Source organism: Plectropomus leopardus, chromosome 2, assembly GCF_008729295.1.
Source record: "Plectropomus leopardus isolate mb chromosome 2, YSFRI_Pleo_2.0, whole genome shotgun sequence".
NCBI lineage: Eukaryota > Metazoa > Chordata > Actinopteri > Perciformes > Serranidae > Plectropomus > Plectropomus leopardus.
This window is the reverse complement of record NC_056464.1, coordinates 25148919-25166438: the sequence shown is the minus strand read 5'-3', so window position 1 is coordinate 25166438 and position 17520 is coordinate 25148919. Positions and strand designations below refer to the sequence as shown.

Sequence of the window (17520 nt, the reverse complement as noted above, 5' to 3'; positions counted from 1 at the left end):
AGATGAGCTGGTGCCCATCGGACATATTCTTGGTTAATTGTTTTTTAGCTGAGAAGCAGTTGAGTTTCCTGTGCCGGTGCTGATAGTGTAAGAGCCTGCAGAGAGTAAATGTTTATGAACATTATTAATATAGACTAAGATTAATAGTGTATTCACGTGCTTACTTTGGATGCAAATTAGTGGTAAATTTATCGTATGGTGTTGAAAAGATACAAGGAGAGGTTCTGCAGCAGCGCCCCCAGTTGAGAGTTACCTAAACTGCCAACAAGTAGGCAGTTCTCCCTTCTGGCCTCTTCATTAATCAACACACATGGGTCCAAACACACGCACACACACACATACATGCACACTGGAATTCTCAGTATATTGGCTGCAGACCAGTGGGAACCTGGTTTCACAGACACAGATTAACACCATGCCTGTGGACATCAGCACCCTATAAATGAACCCCTGGGAAGCCAAGTCGGTCTAACACAACGTTCAGTACTCAACAAACCTCAAGGTCACCTGCGTTCAGAGTATAATGTAATATTCATGACAACATTGAGTCTATTGACATTATTAACTGTATTTTTTAAAGCTTCAACAGGAATTACTATGCATCTTTATTATGGAATTCATTGAACACGGCACTGAAGTCTTTCCAGTCATCATGCTAAACTAAGCTAAGCTAGGCAGCTGCTAGCCCTGGCATTATAATCAGTCCCTTCAGGATTTTGCAAGCTGTTTTTCAGATTATTGAGGCCTGAAATGCCTCATTTCACTGCAGCTTTTCTAAAAAAAAATTGATGCATGTTGCAATGTTTTAAAGGTTACCTTTGCAGTGAGATTGCAATGGGCAAGTGTAAATTGCAAAAATAGCTGTGATGTCTCGGATTTGGAGTGTGCCATAGAAGTAGAATCTATTTGTGATTGATGGACAGACATGAAAGTGGTATCATCGATCACATGTAACTCTTTCCAAGAACTGTACTTGCTATACTGTCAAAATATTCCCTTAAAACCTTTATTGCAGCTGAAGTTATTTTTAATTTAATTTGTTGTACTGGGTTGATTGTTAAAGAGTGCACCATGAATGAGTCAAAATGTCTCAGGCAACCAGATGAACAGAAGCAAACACGTTTATCTGCAGCAAGTCAGTCACAGACAAGATGTGTCCCTTCTGTCAAACAGAACTTTGAGTGAGCAAACAAGAAAGAAAAAAAAAGTATTGATTCTTAGTCACCTTTGATTTATTCCATTTGTCACTTAAAAGAGTATATTATCCATTTGTTGCTCTTTTTAATTGAGAACCCTTTTGTCCTTAAGGTACAGCAACCCGAAAATCCATTTCACCTTTTAAATGCCTTCACAATTGTCAGAGGATTCCCAATGCAATGAACAGAGCAGGTTTATCTGTTAAATTCTAAATTGTGTGCGAGCACAATAGGCCAAATTGGTTTCCTGATTATGAGCCACAGCAATAATTACTCTGGACTAAGCTCACCTCAAATAAGCCTCGAGAAGTAGCTTGCATAATTTTTTATCATTAGCATAATAAAGACAAAAAACCTCCACTGGTAACTGACAGCTCGACAGGTTAGATGGTTCCCTGGAATCTTTATTTCCAAGCCGAGATGCTGAAACACGACTGAATAAAATCTTTAAATCTGAAGTAAATGAACCTTTTTCTTTCTGGGTAGTTTGATGTCAGATTTTCCTTCCACCAGACAATTCCCAGTTTCCATGACCACACATCTATCCAGCTGTTAAGTATGAATAATCATTCTGTTCTTGAAGTGCATCCACTTTCTAGTGTAGAAATTATGTAAATCTCTTCTCAGTCCAGAATAAATATAGCCTGGCAACACACTGCGCTTTCTTAGAAACTGTCACTTATAAGAGGGGACAAATTAAAGACATGATGAGGGAAAGAAACTGCATCAAAGAGAACAGTACTTTAAGTTATGGCTAAATAGGATGATTAAATAGAGCTATCAGCACATCTTGGAATGCACTGAAACGCATCATAAGACCTCTTCAGGCTCATTTTGTCCCCAAAGTCATCTTAAGATATTTCAAGACATGGCTGATAGTAACTCCATGGAATAACAGTTGAGCATGAACTTGATCAGATTTCCAAAAAAAGCATCTAAACAAATGACATAAATCCACTGTGCATCAAAGGGGCTCTGGTGGGATTTTACTGGTAGAAAACTTGATTCAGGGAACCTGTGAGGCATCTGAGACAAATGTTCCCAAAGATGGCTTCTCTGGATTTATGCTTCGGCGGTTGTTGGAAGAACTCTCACAAACAGAGTTTTGGTGTCTAGAGATTTTACTGATGAATCAGCTGGCAGCTCTGAAAAACAGAGAGAGACAGAGAGAGAGAGAGAGACATTAAACAGTTACAAAGTGTGCTTATTTATATTTTTGGCTAAAATTAAAAGTGGAGACACATTTTAAGCAACCACACAAGATCACAGTTTTCAAACTGGAAAGGTCTTACGATGCTCAAATTTGGAGGTTAGTTTAGTTTATTCAAATGAGATGATCCAAAAAAAAGGATCCAAAAAACTTTCATAAGTCATTAAGAAATGTCCTCGAAATGTTTCATACATTATGCATAACTTTATTGGATCCCAATTCTGCCATCATATCACAGCTACTTATATATGGGACATGTTAGTATTCCTCATGTTTTAGGAGCAGTCTATGGACATGTTCAAGGTGCATTTTGTATGCGTGTCTCAATTGTTGTTTTTACTGCAGTTTGCTGCATGCAGCTTTGTCTCTTCATGGTCAGCTCTGTGCGTTGTACACAGACAGTTGATAACAACCCTCTGAGCCTAGCAGGTGAAGCCACTTAAAACCCATATGTATGAGGATGATAACAGCCATTTAATCAAGTGATAAGAGTAGAAGCGGATGCAATAAAATAATATTATATTGTCTTTTGAAATGTAATCAATCGCCTGACAGTAGAGCCTTCACCCTTTAATACCTTCGCTATAAGATGACATTTTTCTCTTGGCATGGGATTAAAAGACAATTCCCTAATTCTAGACCTGCTCTGGAGACTCCTTTTTTTACTCAGTGACATGTTACACAATGAAGGTAAGAACTATCAATCAGATTTATTCCTCACTGGATACATATGCCCAGAATGACTGGCCTTAAACCAGTTTACAAGTCAATATGATATCGATCATTTTCTCTCTTACCCTGCGTGAGGTCCTCGTCCAGGTAGAGTTTGAGCCGTCTGCTGCGGAGGCCGAAAACCTTGGCAGCCTCAGACAGCAGACCTGAGAAGCTGAGTCCATTCTGGCCCACTGGGTTCATCAGCAGGAGGGTGCCCACCTCTCCTGTCTGGCACTCTGGAGGAGATAATGTTGAAGAGAAGTGAACCAGACAGACTTTACTTCCTTTACAAATTAAGAAATGATTGTCTTGTTAGTGAAGCTTGTTCACAAGTCCTGGAACGGTATCAAGACTAAGATTAAGCTTTGGGAAAAGGGAAGAGACGGAGAGGAGGACTGATAGGTCAAAAAGAGAGGACGCGAGATGTAGGGTCAGAGGGTCAAGGTGAAAGGGTTAAAGGATAAACCTGGATTATGTTACATATCTTTCAGTACAATTCATACAGCACATTATGAGTGCAGCTGATGCAAACGGTGGTAAACATCTCAGCATATTAATTCAACCTATAAAATATTGTGCCCACCCAAAATCATATAAAAAGTAGTATAAGGATAAGTCCTTTTTTGGGGGGCAAAAAAACAGGATTTAGCTTTCCTCTCTGTACAGTAAATATTAATCTACAGCCAAGAATTGGATATCTTAGCCAAGAACGAACACAGACAACAGCAGAGGAAAATGGCCTGTCACTATTCAAAGGTAAAAGACATGAAAGGACATGCTGGTCAACCTACCAGCATGTCTTAATATCAATAATTAACTTGTTCTTTCTCATTTTTAAAGCTGCACTGTGAATGATAGGACCTGAAATTTTGTTTAAAATATCTACAAATGAAGTAATATTATCAACAGGACATCACAAAGTAACAGTTTTGACATTTTGTCAAACACGCATAAGTATAGTGCTGCAGAGATATCAGGGTTCCTGCAGCTCAAGGTAAGTTATATACAGTATAAGACTTTTTAACACTTTTAATGCCATTCAGAATTAAGTTTACCACCAAGTTTCTCATAACCAATGTTGGGGGACAATGTTTATTGTAACATAAAACATGATGGGTTTTTTTTCACCAGTGAAAATAGTTAATCTATGTAAAATGCTGAAAAAAACAACCCTTTTCAGAGTGTAGAAAGTGTCACTGTCCTGTGATGTCACTTGTACGTCGAGAGGCGATAGTGAGTCTCTAAAGGGTCTGCAAAGGTTTGACTACACAGACTAAAATTTGTCAGAGGGATGACTGAGTCACGATAGCTGTGTGTTAAGTATATTTTGGTGTATATTTCTCACCAGCTGGTTGTGCGTTGCAGAGCAGCAGGTTCACGTAAGGACACAGGAGGGTGTCTGTGGTGGGGGCGGGGCCAGGGGAGGATGCGCCTGAAGTCACTGACAAAGTTTTACCGCTTAAAGTCTGAAGGTCCATTTTGCTGGTCAACTCTGTCACAAACACACAAGCACACAGAGGACTTTCAGATTTTCATCTGAGTTACTATGGAGACCAAAAACTTAGATGATGATTTTCTATCATCTATCATCATTGAACACGGAACCAATCATTGCTCTGAACATCCATGTGCACTTCCACAAATTATTATTATATAGGCATTAGGAAAATTATAAATACTGTGTGGAAAAAATAGGAAATTATTTTGATAAATGGTTGTGTGCAAATAACCACACTACTTAAAGATCAATTTAAAGTAAAAATAATTGTTTAAATTGATACTATCAACTGATACAGTAAAAGTATAAAGCCTTACATTATTTCAACATGCTATTTAATAATGTAACAATTGTAATGTAACAGTATTATTTATTCTATGTATTATATTTTTCTTTACTTACAATGTAGAACCTTTTACTATATTTTGTCAGTTTTAGGGCCCTACAGTTAACTATAATGAAATGCTTCAACAGTAAAGACTAAGTACTTAAGTCTTTAACATGAGGTTTCAGCAAGAGGGTGATTATAGTCACTCAATAATAAGAGATGGCAGATGTTTCTACCCTAACTGCATTTATGTCTTTCTCAGGGGCTAAAACCAGTTCTCACCAGTGCTACCATTGAAGAATTTGAGCTGGGTGTTATTTGTTCCAAAGATGCTGCCGCACACTTTCTTCAGCTTGTCCAAGTTGAGTCTGTTATCCCCTTTGGGGTTCTCCAGCAGCACCACCCCCTCTGAATAGAAACCAGTCAGGCAGGATTACTAATGTAGCCAAACAGTTCACAGAGTGAGTTACAGGTAAAACAAGGAAAACTTATCCAGTATATATCATGTTATCTTGATAATCAGTAAATGGGTTTTTTTTTTTTTGCCAAAATGCAAAAACACCTGAGAGCACCTTCTGTTTGCACTTTAACAGTTGTATACACTCTTGTTTAATATTCTTTGGCTGGCTAGAAAAACAGACTTTATTTTTGGCCTTTTCATGTGCTACCTTGTTCTTTGTTGTTGACCTTAACTCTGACGTTCACGTAGGTGCAAGCTGGTCCATTTAGAGGAGCCCGAGGGGCTGAAGATCCATTTACTATGGTTAACTCCAAGTCTGAGCCCTTCAGCTGCAACAAAGACGAAAAGAGCATGAAGGAGGCAAAAAGAGAAATACATACTGACTTTGTTATTTTCTTAAATAAAATAAATAAAAATATAGAACAGCAGAGTGGTACAATGGAAATCACTAGAGGGAAAATGTTCCTCATTTTGGGCATAAAATCAAGAGAATTCACCGCAAAGTATCACTCACGCTCATCGTAACACACACTGTCTGTTACCAGCATGTTTCCTGAATCTTGAAAGGTTGTGTTACACAACAAGCTTCCTGTTCAAGTGAACTTGTATTATAGCACAGCAAACAATAATCCTGCTTGCCCTGAGGTGTTCTTTCATACCCAAGTCTTTTCCTCTATGATGACGCTGGCAGTCTTGGGGACAGGGAAGGGCAACAGTGGAGCCTTGGTGGTAGCCAGGATAAAGTCAGTGTGAGCCTGAATCACAGAGCCCAAGTACTCCCCCTCTGGCTGGCAGCGATAGTACACAGTTATCTCATCTGATGGCACTAAATGACCCTGAGAGACAAGGAATGGAAAGACAGGTAGTGAGTAAATATGTAAACAAACACCAAGCACAGCATTTTCCACAAATAAATAAGGATGTTTAAGTTAAAAAAAAAACTCCAAAATATCAAAATAGCTAAAAGACATCATAAGAAACCATAAATGAGTAATGTGCAAAAAGTACTGCTTGAATAGCTCTTCAAAAAGCAACGCACGTTATCTGTTCTCTGACAAATGATTGCCAGAGACACATTTTTGCTCCAGGTAATTGTCTGCAAAGCTTTTTCCTCTTCTATAAGAAAAATAAATCTGGGGGAAACAATTACCTGAAAGAAGGAAGTTAGCAGGCGGGAGGATGGGACAAACAAAATGGAAGGGCGGCCAAAAGAAGAGAGGGTAGGGATTAAAAAAAAGGCAAAAATCAGACAGTGTAGGAACAAATAAAGACAGAAGGGAACAAGGGAAGATTTGTTTTTTTATTGGAAGAGAGCCCACCATTTTTGGCATTGTGTGCTGACAGCTTCCTCTAACCTTGACACTTTCAAACACATTGATCTCATCCTAATTTGCAGTGTGCAGACGTGTGCACAGACGTACACACATATATTGAATGTATAGTACACATGCACACACACACACACACACTCCTATTGCAGTATGTGGCTCAAGGGCGGAGTGATAACGTTAGCTAGATACAGAGGAGCAGTCAATCAATGGAGGAAGGTTTATAGGCTTTTCCTGCCAAGTCAAGGTACTGACCCTACCCTGAAGGGGTTGGTATTTTGTGTGTGTGTGTGTGTGTGTGTGTGTGTGTGTGTGTGTGTGTGTGTCAGATAGAGCCACAGAGATCTCCAGTTTGTGAGAAGCCTAATGCCAAAAAATAAAATAAATTTTTTAAAAAAGTAGAGGCTAACCTGTTTCTCAACCCTGCGTATGCTTACACACACAAATCCACGTGCAAACACTGATAAAAACATGAATGCGCACACACAAACTACTACCAAACATGTCAAAGATTTGTTAAAAAATTAATTCCCATCCCCGGGGTGGAAAATTCCTAACAGATCTCAGTTTGAAATAACTGGAGGAATTTAGCCTGGACGGGAGCCAGTGCACACCACTGCTATAGGGGGACGGAAAAAACTGTTTGTTGGTTGTGAAAACAAGGGGCTGTTGGCTAATCCGTCTTTACTCCCCAGACCACTTCAAAGCTCCTACATTAGAATCTGAAAGGGGCCAGACTGTAATTAAGCTTCCATTAAGCCTGCCTTATGATGGAGAAACTTCTAACTGTGACGCTGCAGTGGAAAGATTTCAAAACTGCCCTGACAAATTTAGCATGGGACATAAAGAGGAAGGGGGGGTGATCAAAGGGAGGGAAATGTAAAATAATTCAGCAAGTTCTCTGTTTGTTCTACCCTGTAGGGCTCCCACTAATGATTATTTGCATTCATTTCAATTAATCAGTTATTGGTTTAGTGTATGAAAAGTATTTGAAAAGAATGGGGTCCTGTTAGTAATTACCTTGAACATACAGACTTAGAAAGTATTCTGGGTCACCCTGAGTGAATCATGGGATTATTGATGCTCCTCTGATAGAAACAGGAGGGAAGCCATGCATACCTCCAATTATGTTTACTGTATGGTGGGATGAAGTTAGACATTGGTGATTACTAGCTGTGAGAGAAATATTTTTTATATTTTTATGTTTATTTATTTTATTTTTTTTCATATTTTCATTTAATTTGTGATGATTTTTAAAAGTGTATTTTTTATTTGTCTTGTACATGCTACCTAGATATATGTCGATATATTCCTTAAAGGTATTTTCTTAGAAAATGAAAAAATATAAAATTACAGAAAAGAATGAAAAAAAATGTTCAGTCTCCTAGAGCACAACACTCAAAGAAATTATTTGGGCCACTTTTAGATTCATGTTTTACAATTACATCAAATCAACCAAAAAAAGTTATATCCATATTAATCAAATACAACTGGGAGAATTTATGTCAGCAGAACTCAAAGAATGTATCTATTTATCCGGTAAAAGTTTATGTAATTACTGTTAATGTATTACTGTTAATAATTAGCGGTAAACATTAATGATAATAATGTATTTAGATATATTGTTAAACACCAAAATATTTTATATTGGTAGAAATAATTAACAGTAATTACAGAGACTTTGTCAAGTAAATTTTGTAAATTCTATTCATCTCAATTTTAATTGATCTAATTCCATAAATGGTACTTTTTTGGTTTATGTTAGAATTACTTGATTCATAAGGATGGAAATTTTATATGTAATTGAAATTTGTAAACCTAAAAAACTGACCAAATAATTTCTTTGAGCGCATGTCATCAAATATTTGTTTCGTCTAACCAATGGTCCAGTATGGAACCTCTGAATAATATAACTGCATACCTCACCATATAATATTTTTGGCTAAATATTTAAAATGGATTGTAAAAAGTAATATAAAGCTTTTTACTCTATATACTACATTTTACTCTTCTTTCACTACCTCATTTTCAGCACTTTTATATTTTTATTTTTTGTTTTAGTGCATTTGGTACATTTAAAAAAAAATATTTCTCTGTATTTTTGTCGGCAACATTTCCCATTTTCCCCATCAGATTTCAACATGTCAAAATGTTCCAATATTTACTGTATATAACAATAAGATTAGTATGACACATATGATAAGCTGTAAATCAAAATGGTTTTGTATTTTTTTTTTAATTCCCTCTCTCCCTCTCTCTTTCCTACATATTCCTATCCTCGAAGAGGGATCTCTCCTCAGTCGTTCTTCCTGAGGTTTCTACCATTTTTTTCCCTGTTATAGGGTTTTTTAGGGTAGTTTTTCCTTAGTCCATGTGAGGGTCTAAGGACAGACTTGGTATGCTGTAAAACCCTCTGAGGCATATTGTGATTTGTGATAATGGGCTTTATAAATAAAATTGACTTGACTTGACTCAAGTAACTCACTTAAATGATACATTTAAATTGCTTCTGTTTTAAATTCTGTTCATCAACTTTTAGCTCTGCTGTAATTTTCAAAACATATGACAGGGACAGGGTTTGTGGTTAAGATACTGGATTAGGATAGGATTTCAGACTAAAAGATTATTATCAACAAAAGTAATGTTAAAAGGTGCATAAGCAGGAAAACCTCCTAAAAAACAAAACAAAACTGTATCTCCATTTGAAAAGTGGTTTTAACAGTTTTTGTTGTGTATTTCTAATTGTAGAGAGCATGCAGGGTCAAACAACTTTTCTAGGAGAAGACGTGCTGGTTGTCATCATCCTTAAAAATAAGACACTGATTTGGTGTAAATTTTTCAGTCCGAGTGTGCCATGCTCCCAAATGCTTCTCGTACTCAGTCAATTTCCTTTCCGCTGCTTAACTGTCATACATTGCTCACCATGCAACAGCCTTGACTGGTATTTTTGTCTCCCATTACAACTCATCAAACTGCCTCAGTGGCATGTTTTGCTCACCCTGGCACGGCCCTGATTACATGTGTTGGCAAACTGTTTCTAATATGTCAGATTCTCTTCATTAGACACTGGATTGTAAAATTCACCAGTAGTGTGTTATGTGTCACTCTAGTTTCCAGAGCGAGTAGAGCTCCTGAAATAATTGTCCCACCTTCTTGCGTAGTTTCTGAATGCGGTTGATGACCTCTCGGGCAACGCCTTCATCCACCATGGACTGGTCCGGGGTGACATCCAGCAGCACCAGGACCTACGGGACAACATAAGTGTTTTGTTATTTTTGAAGATAAATACCGAAGTGACAACAGAAGTGATAACAGAAGTGATGTTACCAAAGACTAATATGGCAGTTTTGCCTCATGAAGAACACTTTTCATTTATTTATTTATATCTGGGGGAGCTTCATGGACTTTTTTTAAACAAAATGTTGATAGAGACCAATAAAACCTATGACAAAAGTGGGGTCGGGGCCACTGGAAATAAGGATATAAACTGTAATCTGCCCATGTAATCTTCATGATTTCTGTACACTGTAACAACTGTGACATCTGTTTTTCACCTCTGTTTTAATTTTGTCTTTGTTGTAGTGTTGTTGTTTTTTGTGTTTGGTTTTGTTTTGTTTTTGGCTTACCTTTTCATATTATGATACATCATTTTTTCCTGCCAAGACTATTTAATTATATGTAATATCTGTTTCAACTGAAAAACCCCAATGACGATAAATATTTTTACTCTTTTTCCCTGTTAAAGTTCCTTTCCTGGAATTGAGTGTATATAATAAGCTTGGTTCAATGAATATGCAAAATAGTGTCTGCCTCTTTCTCCATCTGCCCCTCAGCTGCTCACCTGCAGGCGTAGCATACCTGCTCACCTTCAACTCTGCCCATCATGAACACAAATCTCTGCTTGTTATTGTTTTCTAGCTACTACCAAAGTGGTGATATGGGAGTAATTCAGGCATACATGTTCAAACTGGAAACGGTTCAGAAGAAGAAAAAGAAGAGCGAATTGTGAAGTGTCACCTACAAGATGACTTATCAAAATTATTATATATTTCATGTAGTGCTTTCCATAATTTCATAAATATAATTGTAATAAAAAAACACAAGCCTTTGTCTTGATTACCTTATTGAAAAAAGCTAATATTGTGTTGTTTATGTTAAATAAACCTTGTTCTCGACTGCCAGCAATTTAAAGGGGGGGTCAGGAGGTAGAGCAGGTCACTCACTCATCGGAAGAGTGGTGGTTTGATCCTGGTGCCGACTATTTACTGGGGTTTACCATCAATTGGCACTAATGCATGCAATGGGTACAAACAAAGTAATTTAGTGTGTATTTGAGCACACACACCAAGTTTTAATCAGGACATTTAGTTTTTATATTTGGGTATTTGGGTAAGGGAGGTGCAGAACACGGAGGTGTCTTGTAGAGAAAAAAGTATTTTATCTTCCATCTACTAGCCTTAGTGAAGATATGAATTGATTTCCTGTTACTGTAACAACAAACAATGTGCTCCTGCAGCACTTTAATGATGACAGGTTGTACTATAATCACCACTCAATTATTGCAATATGCATTCGACAGACTAGTAGCAGAGAGTGACAGAATTTCACATGATGTGAAGACATCAGAGGTTACTGTAGCCACTGAGTAACAGGCTCCTTCAGTGCAGTGGGACAAACTGTACAGCTGCAGAGACCAAACTTCTGAAATATATCTGCCTTCCATTGTTGTTCAAACATCTATAATGTAAAAGTAATAAATAAAAACAACTAACCAAGCAGCAACAATGGCAATATTGTAGTCTGTGTGAGTCACTAATGTAAAATGAGCATCCTGCTGTGTGAGGCTGAGCTGCTGCCAGCTCTCAACACTTTATCAGGTGAGGAAGGAGGGAACGAGATGACAGGGTGACAGAGAAGAGTACACAATAGCATACAGAAAAGGAATATGAGAGAGAAAGAACAGAGAGACAGACAGATGGGAGCTGGGGAGTCGGCGTGAGCGAGCGAGAGTAACAGAGAGAATTAAAAAGCCAGCTCAGTAAACTGGTATTAAGGTGCAGCCGTGTGGTGTGTGTACGGTTGGAGGAGCACTGATTAGAGAGGGCCTGTGGGAAACGCATACATGCTGGTTTCCACTTAGCCGTGAAATGATTTCATACATCACACACTTACAGTAAAGAAAAATAAATGCATTTACAGTATATGGCAGGTCGGTGCAGGAGCCGCAGCAGAGAAGCATTTATGTTTTTAGATCCTGTTACATTACGCTTTCCAGCTCAATCTATACAACAGTAATGTAAAACTAAGGAGACAGGAGGAGTCGAGGTGAACATGTGTCTGTTTCTATGCCTTTTCATGTTTGTTAACAAGTGACTACAATTTTATAGAGAATATATAAAAAAAGAATTAAAAAAAGAAATACATAACTAGAAATTAAAAGAAAAAAGATCCAAACTTCATATCTTTTTTCATTGAAAAATAAAAGGATGTGATTGCTACCAGGTTATAGGAACAGCCTCACATTTTAGGTTATAAGTTTATTCTCTTTCTTGCTAAGAATTTTATGCAAAGAATGGTACCACCACCATGTTTGTACTTTAGATTTGAAGCTACTGCCAGGATATGATTAGCACAGCATTAGGACGGCATTGTCTTGTCTGGGTGCAGGAACGTAGCACATGACCCTCTGAAAATCCACAACAATATTTTGCCACACCTCTGTTGTTATCAGATTAAATAAACAAGATATAAACTTTTGTTTGATGACCTTTGAGGTGCTGGTTGGCAGATTTTGTTACCTTTGGACAAAGCCAGGCTCAGGTTTCCGCATTTCCAGCATGTGCTAAGCTAAGCTAACTGACGGCTAGCAGTAACTTCTTATTTCCCATACAGATACAACCTCTCTGTTTCTGTTTGTAATAGAGAGCCCTAGTAATTCCTACAACCCGGAAATGAGTTAGCATTTCAGCTCCTCTGGTTCTCTCATATCAAAGTCAAGGATTTTTTGAATGGGTTTTTGGTTATACGACTGAAATAAGGTCGTATGTATCTTTAAAAAAGGTGGCTGCTAACAAGTGGTGAAACAAGACTACAAAGCATCATCACGCCGAGCTGCGCTGAACATGGCTTTACAGCTTTGTCACGGTGGCAGCATTAATTCATGCGGCTGTTTGTTTATAGCCTCGACTGCATTTACGCTTCCAAAATGGAAGTGGTGTTTATCTGTGAAGATTATCTTGCTGAACAAAACATGCAAGTATCATAAGTGTTTGTTTACCACAGAGCTTATTTTCTGCAATAATCAAAAATGTAATGGAAAAATCCCATAGGCTTTTTGACGACAAAACCAGGGCAAAGATAACATCCACGTTAGCCTACAGAAAAGCGTCATCCCTGGGGTATGCTTTTATGTTCTGTTCTATTTTTCTAGTATAATGAGGATGCTCCCAAGCATTGAACACAAAGAAATGCATCTCTTCCAGGATGGATAGAAAAGCCATTGCAAAAATGGGAAATAAGTTAATTTTGTCTGTTTTTGCTATCCAGTGTTACAGAATATGTGCATGAAGAAAAAAACAGGACCATTAATTAGTGGTGACAAACAAGTGGGGAGGTTAGCATGCCAGGTGTGTGGCTAGTTTTGTGAAACTATTTTTTAAAAAAGACATATGAATCACTGTGTATGCTCTCTGTATGTTACCTAGCTTGCATGCAACCACTATCAATCCAGAGCTATCAACTAAATCAAGCCGCTAAATTTAGGAAATAAAACCTGTCAGCTAATTTGTTTTTGCTTACAGTCAGAAATCTGTGGCAAATTATGGCAGTTCTCATAAGACTTAATGATCTTCTGTTTGACTTGCATACGTACACAGAGCTACGTGTAAATGAGGCGTAAGAGAGGTATTGATCTCCTTTAACTTCCAGCAAGGATTTGAAAAAGCAAATTAAATGTCAAACTACTTCCTTACTACAAGGGCATTTACATAGTCTCCTTAAAAGTTGGCACTTAAACAGAAAATGCAAAATAAAGAAAACCAATTTCCTGTTAGCCACCAATTCTCCAAAGGCAATTCTGTTATGAGGAGCCCCTACCGTCTTGCAATTAACTTTGCACTTCATTCCTTAAATACAGAAGCTACGTTCATACACATAAAAACAAGTATTACTCCTTTTTAATCCTTTTTTTCCCAATATGGCCTTCAGTTTAGATGCAAAAGGTATCTAATGCAAAAAAACCTTGGGTTTAAATTTGTAGCATACCTGTGCATCAGAGTGTGCTTCATACTGAGCTGCTGAGCCAGAGCTCTGGTCGAAGGAGTACATGAGCCTCAGGTCCTCCTCATGGAGCTCATGGCCGTCCACCATGATGGATCCTTACAATTACACATTAGAATATGAAAATGTAAAATAATCAAGAAATAAACATTGTTATATGGCAGTTTACATCAGCATTCATCAATTCATAGAAAAACAGCGTGTGTGAATATGCTGTTCATGCAGAATGCAACACCACTGTGCACTACAGTGTCGTCGCAGCATCAGACCACATATCTGAACAGCCATAAATTATACAGCCCAAACAAAACTCACCAGGGGGTATGAGAAAATAAGTCAAACCATACTTAATATACATTAATTAAAAAGTTTGCTACTAAGCATATTAAGATTTTCCTCTTGGGTTGAAACATTCTTGTCAACAATGACATAAAATGTTCTGGTACAAAGTCAGATGGATGTTGAGTGATAAATATTTAAGAAAATCTTTGGAAATGGTATCATTTTTTTTTCAGATCACTCACATTACTGCATAAATAAACAAAAATATTAACATAATAATTTGAATAGAAAGATAACATACTGATTTTTCTTTTTTTTCTGTGAGAGATTCTAAAAGGATCCTCGATTCTTTCTGACAGAGAGATCTATATGCACACAAAACTAATATTGCACTGTCTGTTAGCAGACATCGATAATTTAGGAGAGGATGAAAATGCATTGATGCATTTAAAATCATTTATATTGATGCCCATTATGATTCAATCAATGATGGCAACAGACGTTAATGCAAATGTGATAAACAATTTTCTGCCCAACTATTCTCCTAATTAAATTTGAATAAATTACTGAGTGATTGTGTGAAATGGGTCTTAATTTTGGTGTTTGAAGGATTCTAGAAATGGTTTCAATTACTCCGAATCATACTGAGTAAAGTGCTCTGTTAACTTGCATGCAGACTGAGGCTTTGTTTCGAGTTAGCTGGGGTCTGGACCAGTATTTGCATGCTTTCGAGATTCCTTACACGGCAGTCTTCTTGGCCACATCCACATGAGATCTGAGCATTTAAACAATAGAGCGAACCCAATCTAGTCAGGTTTATATCTCCATTTTGCCAGTGGCAGCAATTACCCACGTCTGTGTTCTGACTAAAACCGTGACCGTGTTCTCCTCTCCTCTTCACTTCTCCACACCCAGAGGCTGGGTGAAACAGTCACTCCGTTTCTCTCTAATCCGAGATTTCCATGCTTTGATTTCCTGTGTCCCTCCCCGCTTCTCTGCTCTTTTCCGCCTTCTCTCTTAACCTCTTTTTTTCTGCCCCGACAAAATGATGGGATCAAAAGGTGCAGGTAGGGAATAATGAGTAATACAACCAATAGCCATGAACGAACAATCAGTTTCTTGCCAAATTGCCACCCTTCTAGTCTAAAAGGGTTTTCTGAGTCACAGATTCTCGGCTAGAAATTGCTCAAGAGGTTAAAAGTGGACTCTCAACTCAGGGTGAGCTGTTATCTTTTCCATGGACAGATTGTTTTGTGGTTTACCTTTCACTACCTGACTGATCAGTTAACAGACCTTTATTTTGTTTTTGTACTCCAATGATTTCCCATCCTTTTTTGTTTTTGTTACTCTGCAGGGACAGAGCCAGGCGAGCTGTTTCCCCTGCTTCAGTCTTTGTGCTGAGATAATAAAACTGCCTCCTTACTGCAGCTTTATACTGTGTTTAACTATCCCTTACAAGGAAGATCGGTGATGCGGTATAAAGTTTAGCACTTTAAAGGGGACCTGTTAAGCTTTTCCTTATTTTCTGTAATATATCTAAAGTAAAAATGTTAGATAATTATATTAAACAAGGGCAGCTACAAATGATAAGTTAAACATAAATGATCCCAGTGAACAAATACCTCAGGCTTCAGACCATTCCCTACTTTCTAGAAAAGCTACTGTCAGCTTGTGATGGATTTCTTTATATAGTCATTTGCTCCAGGCACATCACAGCAAGTGTATAAATTATGTAGTCTACACTGCTACATGCTAATGACAGGGAAACATGTAATCTTGGTTGCCGATGTTTTAAATTGCTCCCTGATTTTAGATAACATTCCAACAGGGACATGTCTAGAGTGTTTAGAAGCTTTTATTGGTCATTTTAAATAGAAAGGCAAAATCCCACTTCTCCCCCTTGGCCCTACGCCTAGATTTGGAGTGCCCTCCACTAAATAGGGGTCCTTAAAAAAGAGCCACAAGGGGTAGGGTTTGAAATCTTAATTCAGGCAATGCGATGACACTATGCCATCAGCAGCTGACAATGGCCCATATGTAAATTAGTAGTTAGCTAACACTGATGAATAAAAGGTTATAACAGTGAGCTAAAAGTAAATGATAAACAGTTGAAATAGCATTACCTAGCTAACACCTAACACTAATGAATATGCTTGTTTACATTTTCCTCTACCACTCCGTCTGGAGGGCCACCTGGAGGGCTGGATGATCACTACTCCTTGATCCCCTAAAAGAAATGAGACACCCTACCCTACACAACAGCACTCAAACAGAGCGGTAGGGCCAAGGAGGAGAATTGGAATTGGGTCAAAGTCATTCCCAGTCTGCAAGTACACAGCTACATGAAGCTCTACGCTAACGTCGGGGAAACATGTAATCTTCGTTGCCAACGTTGTGAATTTCTACCTTATTTTGCATCATATTCCTGCAGGAACATGTCCTGTTATGTTTTGAAGTGCTGGAATTCTTTGTTACAGTCATTCCCCAGATGCAATGACGGTGCAGTGACACTGAAATGTAGACCTGTAAATGCTGACCAATCAGAGCAGACTGGGCTTTTTTTGGGAGGGGAGCTTAAAGAGACAGGCGCTAAAATGGAGTGCTTCAGAAAGAAAGTGAATACAGGTGTTACAGCACAGACAGTATGAGGAAAATTTAGTGTTTTTTGAACATTAAAGCATGTAAACACATTCTAGTCGAAACCCAAACTACAAGTATGAACCTGAAAATTAGAAAAATAAGTCCCCTTTAAAAGCAAGCTTTGCACACTCAAACATCACGTCAGTGAAATGTTACTCAGTTACGCTGTGCGTAATTCCATCTGTGTGTTTCCTCTCTCCATCATTTTTCCACCATCCTATACCACATCTACCTCTTTCCTGTCATCGCTCATCCTCCGTCTTTCCTTCCAATTGGCTAGACTTCAAACATCCAACTGATTGGAAATGTTAAGTTCCCACAGCCCAGCTGACCTCCGCTGCTCCCTTCCCCAGAGACTCTGGGGGCTCTCCTCGTTTTTCTATAATTGGAGAGACAAGATACCTTGCACTGCTTTGATCCGTGCTCGAGCTCTGATTATAGTTTCAGAAGGACGAGGGGTTTGCATTCAGAGGATAAACTGGCAGTCTGTCTGTATCCGACCTTCAATGCAACGATTCATTGTTGGATTTTTGGTGTAATTAGTATGATTTTGACAAAATTTGCAGCAATTGTGCAGTTGTGATTA

General features: G+C 38.1%; 1 protein-coding gene across 2 annotated transcripts in view; it reads right to left on the bottom strand.

Moving 5' to 3' along the window:
• Positions 1–1210: 1210 nt before the first annotated feature.
• iars1 (isoleucyl-tRNA synthetase 1) overlaps positions 1211–17520 on the bottom strand; it is a 73243-nt gene continuing 56933 nt past the window's right edge. For both annotated transcript variants that reach the window (XM_042506187.1, XM_042506179.1), the window contains exons 27-34: positions 13998–14110; positions 9884–9979; positions 6066–6242; positions 5615–5735; positions 5229–5354; positions 4466–4612; positions 3204–3356; positions 1211–2341 (exon numbers count right to left, since the gene is read on the bottom strand). In XM_042506187.1, coding sequence (XP_042362121.1) covers positions 2259–2341; positions 3204–3356; positions 4466–4612; positions 5229–5354; positions 5615–5735; positions 6066–6242; positions 9884–9979; positions 13998–14110 — 1016 coding nt within the window. In that variant the 3' untranslated portion in view covers positions 1211–2258. The remainder of the gene's footprint in view (positions 2342–3203; positions 3357–4465; positions 4613–5228; positions 5355–5614; positions 5736–6065; positions 6243–9883; positions 9980–13997; positions 14111–17520) is intronic.